The 15068-nt window shown below is 38.3% G+C and overlaps 1 protein-coding gene across 1 annotated transcript in view; it reads left to right on the top strand.

Moving 5' to 3' along the window:
* The window catches only part of WASL (WASP like actin nucleation promoting factor), a 61136-nt gene extending 53825 nt beyond the window's left edge, over window positions 1–7311 (top strand). Inside the window, exons 10-11 of the mRNA XM_039239683.1 lie at window positions 2173–2281; window positions 4679–7311. Of these exons, the coding sequence (XP_039095614.1) occupies window positions 2173–2281; window positions 4679–4740 (171 nt within the window). The 3' untranslated portion in view covers window positions 4741–7311. The remainder of the gene's footprint in view (window positions 1–2172; window positions 2282–4678) is intronic.
* The last annotated feature ends 7757 nt before the right edge of the window (window positions 7312–15068 follow it).

Genomic DNA, 15068 nt, shown 5'->3' with positions numbered 1-15068 from the left:
TTATTTTTAATGAATTAAATTGTGTTCTCAATTTTTAATCCTACCCCTCATCCTCTTTTCTTAATTTAAAAAATCACCGAGTTAAATTCCCTATTTTCCCCATCATCGCTTCTTCCCATCCCATCCCATCCCATCCCATCCCAACCCTCTTCATTCTCTACATTTATTTTAGAGAGAAAAGTATGTTCCATTCTATATGTAGGCCATTCTTCCCCTAAATAATCACTTTTTTATGTTAATTTCAGAGTACTATCCTAGAGGGATAAATCAATGAATTATTGGCATGTTGTATGTGATCTGAGTCCATAGCTTTACTTTGTTTTTTTAAGAAAACCATTGTGTGGTTAAAATTTCTCCAGCGCTGTTTCTTTAAACAGTCTATGTAAATCATTTATTCAAAGATGATTATGACTAACGTAAGATTGCAGTCGGCAGGAAGGGTGTAAGTATTCACTTGCATAGATTTTGAATTCCATAGATTTTGAATTCCATGTTCATAGTACCTTGGATAGCACTATTCAAGTAAGTGCCTTTGAACACGTGTTTGTATCAGTGTTGTGCTCCTGCAGTCTGTCTGCTGTGTATTCTCAAATTACTTCAAGGGAGTCTTAAATGTTTCTTCTTACTGCTGCTACGCTTCTTTGAGAGCCTCGTGCTGACCTTCAAACCTCAGAAACTATTTCTGTTGTCTTTTCATTTGTGGCACTTCTATATTAGGAGTAGTTAATATCCAGTCTCCCAAAAGCTAAATACTAATGAATGAATCAGTATCTTATGGGGAATTACTTTGTATATTTTTAAAAGAAAAAGATCTGTTAAGTCTCCAGAAAGACAACCAGTATTAGGAGAAGAACTGTAAGGACCAGAATAAAAAGTTTGTCCTAATAAAGTGATTTTTCTTTGGGAAATGATTAGAACTGAAGTAAAACAGCTATGCGATTTCATTTTTAAGTATACTAATATTGTACCTTTACATGGGTGATATAAGTCCAGAGACAAAACTAACAAAATGAGTTATTTTGTAGAAATGATTGCTCCTTTTAGTCAAAGTACACTTAGAGCAGTACTTTCTAAATAACGTATATATATATTTCCTGAATCTCTACATATTTCATGTATTTTTCTCTTTTTATTTTTTATTACTTTTTAAATTTTTTTAACGTTTAATTATTTTTTATGAGACAGAATGTGAGTGGGGGAGGGCAGAGAGAGAGAAAGACACAGAATCAGAAGCAGGCTCCAGGCTCCAGGCTCCAGGCTCCAAGCTGTCAGCACAGAGCCTGACGCAGGGCTTGAACTCACGAACTGCAAGATCGTGACCTGAGCTGAAGTCAGCCGCTTAACCGACTGAGCCACTCAGGTGCCCTATATTTTCTCGTTTTAAATGAGAGTTGGAATCAGGGAGTATTTTTTTTTATAGATACGCAACTTTAATGAGACCTTTTGAAGTTGTTTCCCCTGCTCCCAAAGTAGTTTATACTAGATAGAAGTACTTTAGTTATGGATAGTGATTGCCTTGTGAGGTAGGTACAATTTGAAAGCTACCTGACTGAGCTCGTTGAAGAGAAGAAGTTGTACACTATGAGAAGGAAAGTTCATTTTGAGTTATCATAATATACTTACATATATGGTACATATTTGTAAGTTTGTACCATATGAGGTGTATATACAGTATATAAAGCTATAAAGCTTGTTAGGGAAGCTGAGTTCTTCTAGGAGATTAGAAGTCTCTTCAGTTGCTCTTAGATATCTTAAGTGTCCTTCTCACCTAATCACTCTAAGAATCTGAATATATCTTAGTTTTTTGTAAACTGCTGTTCCTTGATAATAAAGTTTCATCAGGTAAGGCTTTGTGTTCTAGAACGAACAGAAGTAATCCAACTGCAAGGGTAAGTATTATTTAGGAAAAGGTTTGTAATTCTAAATTTGGAAATGTGTTGATGGCTGTATATATTAAGGAGAGGAACTATATTTTGAGTAATTATTTTACGGCACAGTTTATTTCTTCTTAACTTAGTTAATCCTGTCCTGGGCTTGTTTCCTTTCCTGTCCTTGTTTTTGTTTCCCTTTGTTTTTTAAACAGGAAATACTTCTAAAAAAGTAAGACTTTCTAGAGACAAAAAGTTTTTGCTAAAGATTTATTTCTAAATTTTGCTCACTTTCTTTGCCAAGGTATCTGATGGCCAAGAGTCTACTCCACCAACACCTGCACCCACTTCAGGAATTGTGGGTGCATTGATGGAAGTGATGCAGAAAAGGAGCAAAGCCATTCATTCTTCAGGTATATTTATTTATATGAGTACATGTGTATTTAATTTTAATATTTGAAATTCTCATTTTTTAAAAAATTTTATAGTAGTCTTTGCTAGCTTTTCCACTGCTATTGAATAACACTGATGTGGATATTAGGGCAAATTTTTAAAAGTCATTGCCCCTGTGATTAGTCTGTCTGAAGTTTAGTGGATTCCAGCACATGATGCATAAGCATAAATTGGAGGAACAGCTTCAGAAAAGTTAACAGTTTCATTTCCTATACTGGGAATACTAGTAGAATGCCTGGCAGACCTCTAAACAAAGCTTGAGAATCCTGGATTGCATTCCTCTGACATTCTTGTGACATGAGAAATTCAGGTTTCCCTGATTTGTGAGAATCCGGACTGAGAAATTGGGTTTTCTGGGGTTTGCTAAAGAATCCTGAAGTTTTTGTGTCCTCTTTTTTTGTCATTTCCTAAAAGGTTTATTTGAATAAACTACTCCCTATTCTGAGGCCTTTATTAAGCATCTGTCACCATATAAATGGATGTTACTTTCAAAGGAGAAAGCAATTGGCCTTGCTGATATAGTGCTTGGGGTTACTAATGAGCTTCCCCAGCGTGCTCTACTAGAATCTGATCTTTGTTCTTATTGAATCTGTTATTTATTCTCTGTGGACCTCAGTTTTTTTTATTTGTTTTATGGAGAGAATTCATGAATCATGTGTAAGATCTATTACTAATATTTGTTTTCCTTAAATAGACATATTTATTCCAACACTGTGTTATAAAGATAGAATAGGCTAGTTCATTCTGCAGGTATTTATTGTGGGATAACAATTAAAAAAACAACAAAAGCCTCCATGGAGCATGCATTTCAATGAGAGACAACAATAAAATAAATTAGGAAAGTATATATTAAATGATGATAGGTACTAAGGACAAAAATTAATCTGGAAAGGGAGCTATAGGGACTTGTAGCTATAGGAAGGAAGTTCATTTTGAAATAGGATGAGGCCTAACTCAAGTGACACTTGAGAAAAGACCAAAAGGAGTTCAAGGAATAAACCATGTAGAAAATTGGGGAAAATTTATTCATTCAGGTAGAAAGAACAGCAAATGCAAAGTCCTTGAGGTTGACGAATAATGATAAGGTCAGTGTGGCTGAGTAAGGAAGAGAGGGAAAGAATAGTAAAGTATTCAAGTACAAGAGATCTAGGAGGCCAGTAGTAAGGCTATGGAAACCATGAATGTGTTGGGAAGTCACCGGAAGGTCCTTAGCAGAGGGATGGCAGTGATCCAAGCAAGAGATAGTAGAGGTTTGAATGAGATAGGTAGCACCAGTGAGCAGGAGTTGGAGACTAGGTATATTGTGAATGTGGAAATAATTGCGTTTGCTGATGGATTGGAAGTGAAGTTTGGAGAAAAGAAAGGAGTGAAGGATGAACTCCCAAGATTTTTGACTTGACTATGAAAGGGGTAAAATTTTCATTAATGGAATGGGATAAGATTTAGAAGAAGCAGGTCTGAGAGGAAAGATCAGGAGTTTGGTTTTTATAAATATTAAATTTGAGATACTTACTAAAACTTCAAATGTAGCTGTTGTGCAGGCATTTGATTATGAGCCTGAAGTTGGGGGAGGAGGTCTGGACTGTTAATATAGATTTGCTTGTCATTGAGATAGGCGTGGTATTTAAAGTTACAGAACTGGGTAGGATCCTTAAAGAAGTACATGTAAATATAGTAGGCTCTGAAGGCTGGAGAGTGCAGTATCTTAGAAGCCATATGAAGTGTTTGAAGGAGGATGGAGTCAGGATGTAGGTCAGAAGTGTGATTGATCAAGGAAATGAGAATAGGAAATTGAGCTTTAGTTTCACCAATGGTCAGTCATTGGTGACCTAGAAAGAGCAGTGGCATTGAGTTCAGGAGAGGATAGGAAGGTTGAAAGGGAGGCTGAGTATTTGGACTGCCTACTCCATTTCCTTAGGGGCTCAGTGTCCCTGAGTTTCCCTCCTGTCACTGGAATTATAACTGGAATTGCTGGCTGAACAATCTGTTCAGTCAGGTGTGTGTGTGTGTGTGTTTAACAACTTTTCTTTAATGATAATTAAGTGGGCCTTTCTTGTTAGGAGATACGTGAAAATTCAGAGGCCAACCCAAATGAGGGTTCACACATAAAGAAACACTAGTTGAAATTCCTTACATAGATACTAAGGGACTTAACTTCTTAACTCTTGTTCTAATCTTCAACTGACCATCATACCCTTTATATGTATTTTATTTGATTTCTTTTAACTAGGTTCTTCCAGAAATCAGGTGGTTTGTGTTTCAGAAGTTAAATAATTGGAGAAATCACCCAAGAATTCTGTAATGTTGTTTTATTTTTACATATGCTTTGATTGTTTGGCTTGATGATTTTCTTTTAGATGAAGATGAGGATGAAGATGATGAAGAAGATTTTGAGGACGATGATGAATGGGAAGACTGATCTATATATTATATATATATTTTTAAGGTGAAATACTAAACACTACTTTCTGTCTATGGATTCTGTAAAATTATCATGTAAATGTTCTACCAATTTGCTGTATATTTTTGTTGCCTTTTTTGCTTTTTTTATTAATCTGTGCAATACCTCATTTAATCTGTAAAGGTTTGTCAAAATCCTCTACAAAGCTACTCCCTGTTATTGTGTGCAAGTTTACACCAGGATGCTCACTTAATTTGTGAATATTGGCCATTCCATCAACAAGGGAGTTTAAATATTATATGTGAGACTGACAAAAACCTTAATGTAATTTAGTTGTAATGCCAGAAGGAAAACACTATTTTCATACCCTACTTTTTCTGTACCTAAATTTTCTTATTAAAATCTAGTATAGCACTACATTCTTTTTTAAGTGATGCAGACCTTAGTTTACTTAGCCCCTTATTTTGAACACCATGCTACATGGATGTCGAAGCTGACACATTGCACGGTTCTCTAGACATCAGTACACGGACGCAGGCTCTCAGTGTAGCAGAGTGCCCCGCGGAAGACCGCGCCACAGACCCTAGTCGGGAGAATCTGCACCACACCTCTCGGCAGCATCTCCTCTTCCTGTGCAGAAGGGGCGTGTGGAGGCTGGAATCCTAAGGAGGCCTTGCTTACCTGTACTTGACTGAGATTATTTTTATGCTATAGCAAATGGGGCAGGCTCTTTTGGGCAAAAATTTAGAAATATTTTTGGTATTACTCTTCAGCAGTTATTTAAGTATTTGCAGTTTGGATTTTAGGGGTAATATTCTACGTGAACTGAAGGAGGCTATACACTATGGTTACTTCAGTTTTGGTTAAGTACACTATAAAATCAGAACATTATGAAAATGATGTGGAATTATTGGGTAGTGTGTATGGATTGAGGTATTCAGAAATACCAACCATACAAATGTAATTGAGCGGGCAAAGGTAAACACTAATGCTGAACCTAGTACACTATTTAAAAAAATTTTTTATATAATTTCTCAAGGTTTTTGTCAAATGTCAGGTGAACCGTTACGTTTTTCTTAAAAGATTGGTGGTCCCAACGTCAAATTTCTTGAAAGACATAAATGAATGATAGATTTAAAAAAATAAAATAAAAAAAACTTTACAACCTGCACATTTGTTATGTATACTAAAATGATGTGTTAAAATTAGGGTTTCCTTGCCTCTCTACAATACACTAATCTGCCTAAAGGTGTTTTTTTTTTTTTTTCATATTTATAGTGCTAATTATCATACCTACCTATTTTAAATTTTAGGTAGAAAAATGATCTGATTTAAATACAGACACGTATTTTTCTCACATTGAGTCATATGCAGAATGTAGTTCCAAACGTATTTCATTACTGTAATCACAATATCCAACTAAAAATTAAGCTCTCTAGAATTGTACCGACCAAAATCTAGTATTGGCATGATCTTGACAGGCTGGTCCTGCAAGATACGGCTTGAGTTTTAACCAGTTACCGCGTAATCTCTAGTGGTCTGTGCATTTAGTTATCATAAGAAATAATTTAAAAGGTTTTGTTGCTGAAAGCAGTAAGTGGTGCAGTGAAATGGCTAAGTTATTCAAAGAATGTTACCTTCCTTGCAAGAGTAATTTAAACACACGGAGAAGATTCTAGACTTTTTGTTTCTTGCGAAAACAGTGCCCTCTGCTGCTGGAAACCTTTCTCTGCTTACTCTCATTTTTACCGTGGCCTGAGCTCAGTGACCCTGTGTCTGGTTTGGGGGAGGCTGGACAGCTACTAACCAATAGGATTAGGAATTTGTGCAAATGGTAAATAGAGCATTATAATTATTTTTAAAGTAATATTAAACATGTTTCATTTTTTCTGTGTGACACTATAAAAAACATTTTAAATATCCTAGAAATGTCTTTAAGGTAATGCCAATTTAAGATCTCTCTTTACTTTTGGCCCAGGAATTCAGGGTTTTCCAGCGAACTTTGGTGTGACAAATATTTATCAGGAGCTGCTCTGAGTAAAGGGTATCAATTCTTGACTTGGAAACACAATTTTAAACACGTAAGATGGGTACAAAATTTGCCAAAGGCGAGATCGAGTTTATTCTTCTTAAAGAACAAAAAGACTTTCTGTTATTGTTGTTGCACAAAGTCTAACTTCCTATTGGTTGAAACACAGCAGCTGTGGAGTTGAGTCCAGGCCTGAGGACTGAGTCCCCGCAGATGTGCAGGCTGCATGTTTCCGTCCTCCGGCCCCTTGCACTGTGGGCAGCGCCGCACCTGTGCTTTGTCTGCAAGCCTCCCATGTGTGCCGCAGCTACACGATTGTCTGATAGCCTTCGCGTTGAACAAACTAGCATGAGGCTTTTTATATCTAAGTGCTACGTGATAGACAATTTCAGCTAGCCACATATCGTATGTGTGAGATTCATAAAGACTTTTCAATCATTCATTTCCATTTATCAACTGAAATTTTGTTTAGTATGTGAATTTTTTTGAAATGTATAGTGATAGGATATTGCACTGGTGGCAATTCATCATGGAGCATAATAAAATTAATTTGACCCAAACATGCGGAAAATGTGTTTTTCTTTATTGTTAAGAGATTAAAATGGGTGAAAGCAAAGATTTAACTGTAGATTACGGTAAAGGGTCCACAGCAGTGAATGGCGAGGGTTGAAGTTTTCAGCAGACTGCATGCCCCAAGGGAGTGCGCCGTTCAGTAAATACTGCTGAGCAAAAGAATGTCACACCCTTTTCTGCCTGGACGCTGACAGCTGCCCAGCAGCCCCCTGTGCTGTGCTGCACGGAGCGGTCACACCGCAAGGCCACTGCAGCTCATTCACTTGCCACTTCCCCAAAATCGGAATGGGACTGAAGTTTCCTGGTAATGTCAGTGGGAGCCACAGACAGCAGTGCACGTGGGACTTAAATGGTTCTTAGTAAATGACATCAAAGATGGTACTTCAAACAGGAGCCTCGGTTTTGACCAATAGAATGTTCTGTCCTGCTGACTCTGGCATGAGTGGGTGTCTGAAGATTAAACTGAGTGATGGAATCTTGTGTGTAGGATGCCACAATATGCCTTCTGAGAGCTCAGGCCAAATTTATATGTTCTATTAAAATTTTGTTGCTGTTGTACAATGTGAATACATAGGAATGTATTCACTAAACTTGAAAACAAATTTTTAAGAGACACATGCCTCAGAATTGGGCTTGCCACATTATATTTATCTACTCAAAGGAGGAATTCCTGAAATAACTTACTGTCCTTCAGAAATGGAGTTTTTAAAGGACAAGTGTAGAGATAAGGTCTATTTATAGTACAACAGAACTCTATGGAAAAGGAAAACTTTACTTTGCACATTTATTTTATTGACATTCTTAAATCTTACCTCCAAAACACAGCATTCTCTTACAATCTCTTGGGGTTTCACTGAGGATTTTTTCTTTTAATATTTATTATTTAAAAAAATTTTTTTTAATGTTTATTTATTATTGAGAGACAGAGACAGAGTGTGATCGTGAGAGGGGCAGAGAGACAGAGGGAGACACAGAATCTGAAGCAGGCTCCAGGCTCTGAGCTGTCAGCACAGAGCCCGATGCGGGGCTCGAACTCAGAGACCGTGAGATCCTGACCTGAGCCGAAGTCGGACACTTAACCGACTGAGCCTCCCAGGCGCCCCTTAATATTTATTTTTGAGAGACAAGAATAGCTCACAAGAAGTGGAGAGGCAGAGAGAGAGCGAGAATCCCAAGCGAATGCTGTGCTGACAACAGACAGCCCTGACGTGCAGCTCGAACTCACAAACCGTGAGATCATGACCTGAGCGGAAGTCGGACACTTAAATTGACTAAGCCACCCAGGCGCCCCTCATTGGTGGATTTGTTTTTTTTTAATCTTTGCTTTGTAGTGAAAGCCACTGGGAAAAGGTGTAATAAATTGGCTGTTAGGAATATGATGGGGACATACTTTGCACTTAATGCTAAGACTGCCTTTACTCCCACAAATGATACATGGTATCCTCCATTGAGTGAAGGAGGCCACTAAAAATTTTGGCCTTATTACAAAACATGTCTATATAAATTAGCCATACCTTTTTTTTTTTTTTTTTAACATACATCAGTGGTCATCCTAACTATTGATGCAGTATTTAATTTCACACGCCTCCAGTGTAAATCTTAACTGGTCATCTGTACCACCGTCAAGATTGACAAATCAAGATGTGAATAGCACATAATCATTTCGTGTATTAGGGAATTTCTAGTAAATTTGAAGTCCCTTAGTTTTGTAACAACCACAAAAATTTCTTACACTTACTCTAGTAAGGATTTTTAAAAATGTTTCTACTCAAGAGGAAGTTAATTTTAACACTCAGATTGCATTATGGAACTGAAAATTCCAGGTGTCATATTGACATTACTTTCTGTCTTGGCCTGGATGGCCTGTCTTGACCCAAATTCAGTTTTATCTTTGATATGGCTACATGTGTGAGGGTTTTCATCAAAGCCGAAGTCTAAGAATTTGTAAGCCTCAATATCACCGTATTTAACCAATTGTTTATTAAGACTAAATAGGTGATGGACATTAAAATATAATTGCAGTGAAGTGGATCCCCCTCCCTCCTTCAATCTAAACTATTTCACAACTGAAAGACAGCTGGAGACCATCGAGTTCAATCAAGCCAACTCCTCAAAGTGGGGGCTCGCCAGAGGTCTGTTAGACTGATCTGCCTGCCAGTTCAGTTGCTTGTCCGTGCACCTTCATACGGTTTTATTTTTCTGTATTTTTCTTCAATTATGAGTAAATTTCAGATTTACTTTGTTTCTGAATGATTTATGGTTACAGATTTTACCCTTTCTCACATGTCATCTGGGTGTTGATAGAAGCCACCAGCATCCTGTTCCCGTCTCTGCCTGGGAAAGCTGGCTTGCTTTGAGGGCCAGCCTCTGACTCTGAAGCATGTGATCATATTTTGGCTCAATGATGGCGGCCACCCTACATTGTCCAAGCATTCGGTCATCACAGGACACTCCTGTCATTTAGTACTGGGTTTAAAAAAAATGAGCTTTTTATTCTACATCCAACTTATTTTTGTTAGTTTCTTATGGATGTAAAAGCTATTGCCTTTATCTAGATGTATTTTGTAAGCCCTTAACACTCAGCTCGCCTGACAAAAAATTAGTTTGAGAATGTATTAATCTTTCTGTATAATTTTCAGTCAACAGCTGCACTGTCAATTTAAAGACCGGGAGTTCTTCCAAGAGGACAAGGACAAAGTGAACACTTTGAATCCAACTTCCTGGTTTTCTTATTAGTGAGAAAGGGGAGATTCGAATTTAGTGGAATATACTCTGCCCTTACGGGAAAAGAGGCAGGAAAGTAAAGATTGTGTTCCCGTGTGTGTGGTGTTGAAAGAGGCAAGAAAGGAAAAGGCATCACCAGGTCCGGGTAACTATAGGGAAACAAACAAAGCTGTTCATAATGTCTCAATACTGTAGTGATCTGTTAAGAACTCTAATTAGCTCCTTAATCCACTTCTGAACCTAAAAAGAAATAACTTTTTATTGTTTTAGTTAGGGTGGGAGTCTAAGGAGGCAGAGACTAGAAAGGAGAATATGTATTTGCAAGCAGATTTTTGTTTTAAGATTGGGACTGGGAAAACATTCAGCAAGTAAAATTAAATGTGTTAAAATCTCCATTTTGAAGAGTGATACCCAGTTAAAAAGAAGTCGACAAAATAGGATATTTGGTTTTGTTTATTAAGCAAAGATATAAATGTAGAAGGGCCAGCTTTTTCTGAGTTGTATATTCAGCTAAAAATCTATACCAGTCTTTTCAAATGGAAAATTCAATTGTTTTTTTTTTTTGTTTTAAAAAGACTTCTGAACTTTGCCTTGGATGGTTGACAAATGTGCCGTAGTTGACATAACAGGTAAGTGATTATAAGAGAGTCTGATTTGATGAGCATAGTCCTAGAATTGCAACTATTTTCTTTCCAAGCCACCGGTAAATGGAGCATATTATGATTCTATTTAGGTGGCCTTGTTTGTCCCTGGTTGAAGGGTGGGACGCTGGAGAACGTGTTTGTAGGAACCGGCTGCCTAAAAATGTTTAGAAAATCTGAGTTAATTCTGAGCCAAGTGTTTGCTTCAGGTCTGCACCAGAGCCCTGAAGTTTACAACCACCGTGCCCGAGCCAGCCTGGTGTGGTTTCTGCCATGAGGCCATGTGGAGAGCCCTGTGCACCACTGAGCCCTCTCCGCATCCTCCTCTTACTTTCCACATCCGTCACGTGGTTTTCCAGAGTCACAGAAGCCCTGGTTTGATTGGGAGTCGCTATGTTTTTCATAGACGTTTCTTCATTTCCCAACTATCTAAATATTAAGCCAAACACCATGCCACTGAGAAGGGTAGGGAGAAACAAGTACATTGTGTCATTGGCTTTAGTTTTGACTCTGTAAAGCTTACGTCTGTCTTCATTAATGGACATCTGAACGCAGATGGGATTTGGTGGGTCATTGGGAAAGCTAGGGTAACTTCTGGGGGCGGGGGGGCGGGTGGATTGTGGTTGTATCTATCCACTGCATGGCTGGTTAACACTTAGATGTAGCATTGCCTTCATATCTTGGTGGTTTTGTGATGTGTGTTAAGTTAGAATTGCAGTTATGACCCCACACAAAAACTGGCTGACAATAAAGCAAGGATCTTTCAACACTTGGAAACCATTGCTGTATCCTTACGTTGATAAGATATACCACAAAATCGAAGATAGGGGTGGGCAGTGTAAAAACTAAGGGAATTTTTGGAGAGTTTTTCCCAGAAAGCTTTCAAATGCATAAGTTTTTAAAATATTAATAGGAATTGGTGAAGAAAGCAAGAAGGAAGAAGAACAGAAAGAAAGGTTCTCCTATATCAAGTTCTTGGGTCTTCAAAAATTCCCAGGCATCGTATTTTTGGAACTATTAGGTGAGTGCACTTGAATGCAAGCATTATTATCCTAACACTTAGACAAACTACTTAAAATGATTATTGTTACTGTAAGTTGAAGGTACCTGGGTAACTCAGTCGGGTAAGCATCTGACTTCAGCTCAGGTCATGATCCCACAGTTGTGAGTTCAAGCCCCACACTGGGCTCTATACTGACAGCTCAGAGCCTGGAGCCTGCTTTGGATTCTGTGTCTCCCTCTCTCTCTGTCTCTCTGTCTCTCTCTCAAAAATAAATACACATTAACAAAAAATTGTTACTGTAAGTTGGAAGTAGGCTCCAGAATAAAACAAATTTGTTGTTCTCTACTAATATCTCTCTAGATCCCAGGATAATAGAATTCATGTGGCCACATAATGCTAAGGCCCATTGGGAAATCGGGCTCAGTACCTCCCCTGCCAGCTTTGAACAGGTTTTTGTAGTTTATTAAATTACCTTGACACAGGTTAGGAGTAGAAGGGATGGTCATGACTGATAACAAAAGAATGGCCAAAAGTCACACATTGGTGAAACAGGAGAGGAGACTGGAAAAACCGTGACACTAAATGTTGGAGACACACGTGTGGCTACCAATGGTTGAGGCCGTGTGAGCCACTTCCAAACTTATAAAGGTCCAAAAATACAAGGTCTGCTCTAGCAGGTCACTGGAGATGCAGCCTTGAAGCACCACGTTATTAACGTCATTTAAGAAATTGTCTTTGGGGACGCCTGGGTGGCTCAGTTGGTTAGGTGTCCGACTTTGGCTCAGGTCATGAGCTCACGGTTCCTGAGTTCTAGCCCCACGTCGGGCTCTGTGCTGACAGCTCAGAGCCTGGAGCCTGCTTCGGATCCTGTGCCTCCCCCTCTCTCTGTTCCTCCCCTACTTGCACTCTGTCTCTCTTTCTCAAAAATTAAAAAAAAAAAACTTAAAAAAAATGTACAAGTGTGCATGAGCAGGAACATTTATGTATATTGATGTATATAAAATGTTTTTATGGAACCTGTGGAATTTATTTATGTCCTGTGGAAAATAGAAACAACCTGCCCAGGTACAAGGGGGAGAAATCAGTGTACAAGTACTTGGCTGGCTCCATTTAGATAGAGAAAATGCATTTTAGCCACCGGTCATGATTCTTAGAAAGTTTACACTAACACACTCAGCATCTAATGAGACAATTTGGGGGAAAACAAAAAGATAGGGAAAAGATTTATGTTTATCATCATTATCCACAAGACTGGCAATGGGTCAAATCGAAAACTTAGGCTGGTTTCAAGATTTGGTGACTACAGGATGGTAAAAGCAAGGTTGTTAATTTGGACTACTGTGTAATTTATAAATATGTCAAGAGTTTAAGAAATACATGTATAGCCTTCAAAAGCTGTCAGTGCTGTTAGGATTTCTCCATGGCTGTTGTTTACCCTTTTAATTGGGAAGAAGGACCAGCCATTAGGCATGGAATTTGGGGCATGCAGACCCTCAATATCCAACATACTATTCAGCCAGGTGTAGGTGCTGGGGACACTTAGACTATTATCTATTTCTTTAAAAATAGCTGGCCTGAATTAATGTGACCTTGACAATGGTATTAATTGACTTACAGAGCTGTTCTGGAACGTCTTCTGGAGGAACAAAAATAATGATATGTCCAGTTCAAAATATAGAAAATTTGTTCCCGAGTTGTTTGGTTTCCAGACTTAAATTCCCACTAGCAATTTCTCATAGCATCTACCTCAGAGATAGAAACCACTGCACCATGTTGAACGGGAAGGCAGAAGAAACAACAGGTTTCAGAAAATTACGGAGATTGCTTCCCTGTCTGAGTTGCTGTTTCTCTTGAAAGTGTTGTTCCCTTAAATCACCCCCCCGCTTTACTCTTTCTCCTAATATTGTAGCAGCAACCTCCCTTGGGCTTACCCCTCCTAGAAAGTATCCAATACAATGTTTTTTTGTTCTATGGTTTCTGCCATTCCTTTCTACTTCCCTCCCCCGAAACGGAAATGAACAGTAATTGAGAGGTAATCGAGAGGGCTGGGAGTATAAAAAGCACAGAAGAGAGTTGGGTTTGCATGTGTGTGTTCTTGAAAGGTGTGAGTTGATATTGGGAAATAGGGAGCCCAGTGAAGATCCCAGGAACTTTGTGTAAGAAATAGCAAGAACACCTTCAGATATTGGCAACACATTTACCAACCCATGCAAGTGTTTCTGTTATTATTTTTGTTTTTCACTATTTTTAATTAAGTTTTCATTTTAATTCCAGTATAGTTATAAGTGCTTTTCTAATAAACTTTTCCCAGAGGGCACAGTGAACATCTGCTCACTTAGTTTGCAATTCCCAATGTCTAGAATTCTCTGACTTCTTCAGGGATTCACCCCCAGCCCTGTCTGGGCTTCTGCAGGGGACACTGTAATGTGGGCACTCATCCAACTTCACACTGGGCTACTTTCTGATGATATTGGAGCCGTGTAAGGGGTCTTCCAAAAGCCCCATGGCCATGCGTACTCCATGCCCAGAGAGTTTTCCTTAGAGATGTTTTTCCTTTGAGAAAAATCATGTTTAAAAGCATCCATTTTAATAGTAACGAGTATTTATTAGGACACTTAGCGAGTGTTGGACACTGCATGAAATATTTTGCATAAGGAAGTTGTCCCAATTTTTCATCCAAGGCAAATGAAACACATTAAACAATTGGCACAGTTAAAAAAGCTCTGGTATCTGTCAGAGCTGAGCCTCAGACTTAGGTCTGTCTTAATACAGAGGCTGTGTCTCTAACCACTAGAGTTCCCTTCCTCCTACGTGCATTAAGTCACCAGTGATAGTCTGGGTAAAAAATAAAACTTTTACTCCAATAGCTTTACTTCAAAAGTAGAAGGCTTGGGGTTGTCCTGCTTATGCATATGCAAAGGCCCAAAGGGAAATGTTGCATCTGCTTTCCAGAAAAACAAACAAACAAACAAAAACCCGACTCAACAAAAGGAAAATATAATCATGCAGTTAAACCAGCAGCCACTACAGCAAGCCAAGGCAAATTGCGAGATTAGTGCAGGCTCATATTTTGGGAGTATTCAGTGAATAGAATACAGTATTTTTATAATTTATCTCTGGTTTGCTCATCCCCGATCGCCATTCCCCCCTTCCCATCAGCATTAAAATATTTTTTTTCCATTTGAAAGATTAGGTAAATAACATCTTTGAGTAATCCCAAATGCTTAATAAGTGACGACACACGACTATTCTGAATTACCTCAGTCTTCTTTCTGAACTTGAAGTAGCCTCTGCCAGTATGTCTCCTTTCCTTAAGCATTTTCCATGTATTTCATGTTTTTATCACCACAACAGTAACGTAGAATTTATGAATGTC

The sequence above is a fragment of the Hyaena hyaena genome, unplaced genomic scaffold (assembly GCF_003009895.1).
Source record: "Hyaena hyaena isolate Hyena2069 unplaced genomic scaffold, ASM300989v1 scaffold_161, whole genome shotgun sequence".
Lineage (NCBI taxonomy): Eukaryota > Metazoa > Chordata > Mammalia > Carnivora > Hyaenidae > Hyaena > Hyaena hyaena.
Note: the sequence above shows the minus strand (reverse complement) of the source record. Positions and strands in the feature narration are given on the sequence as shown.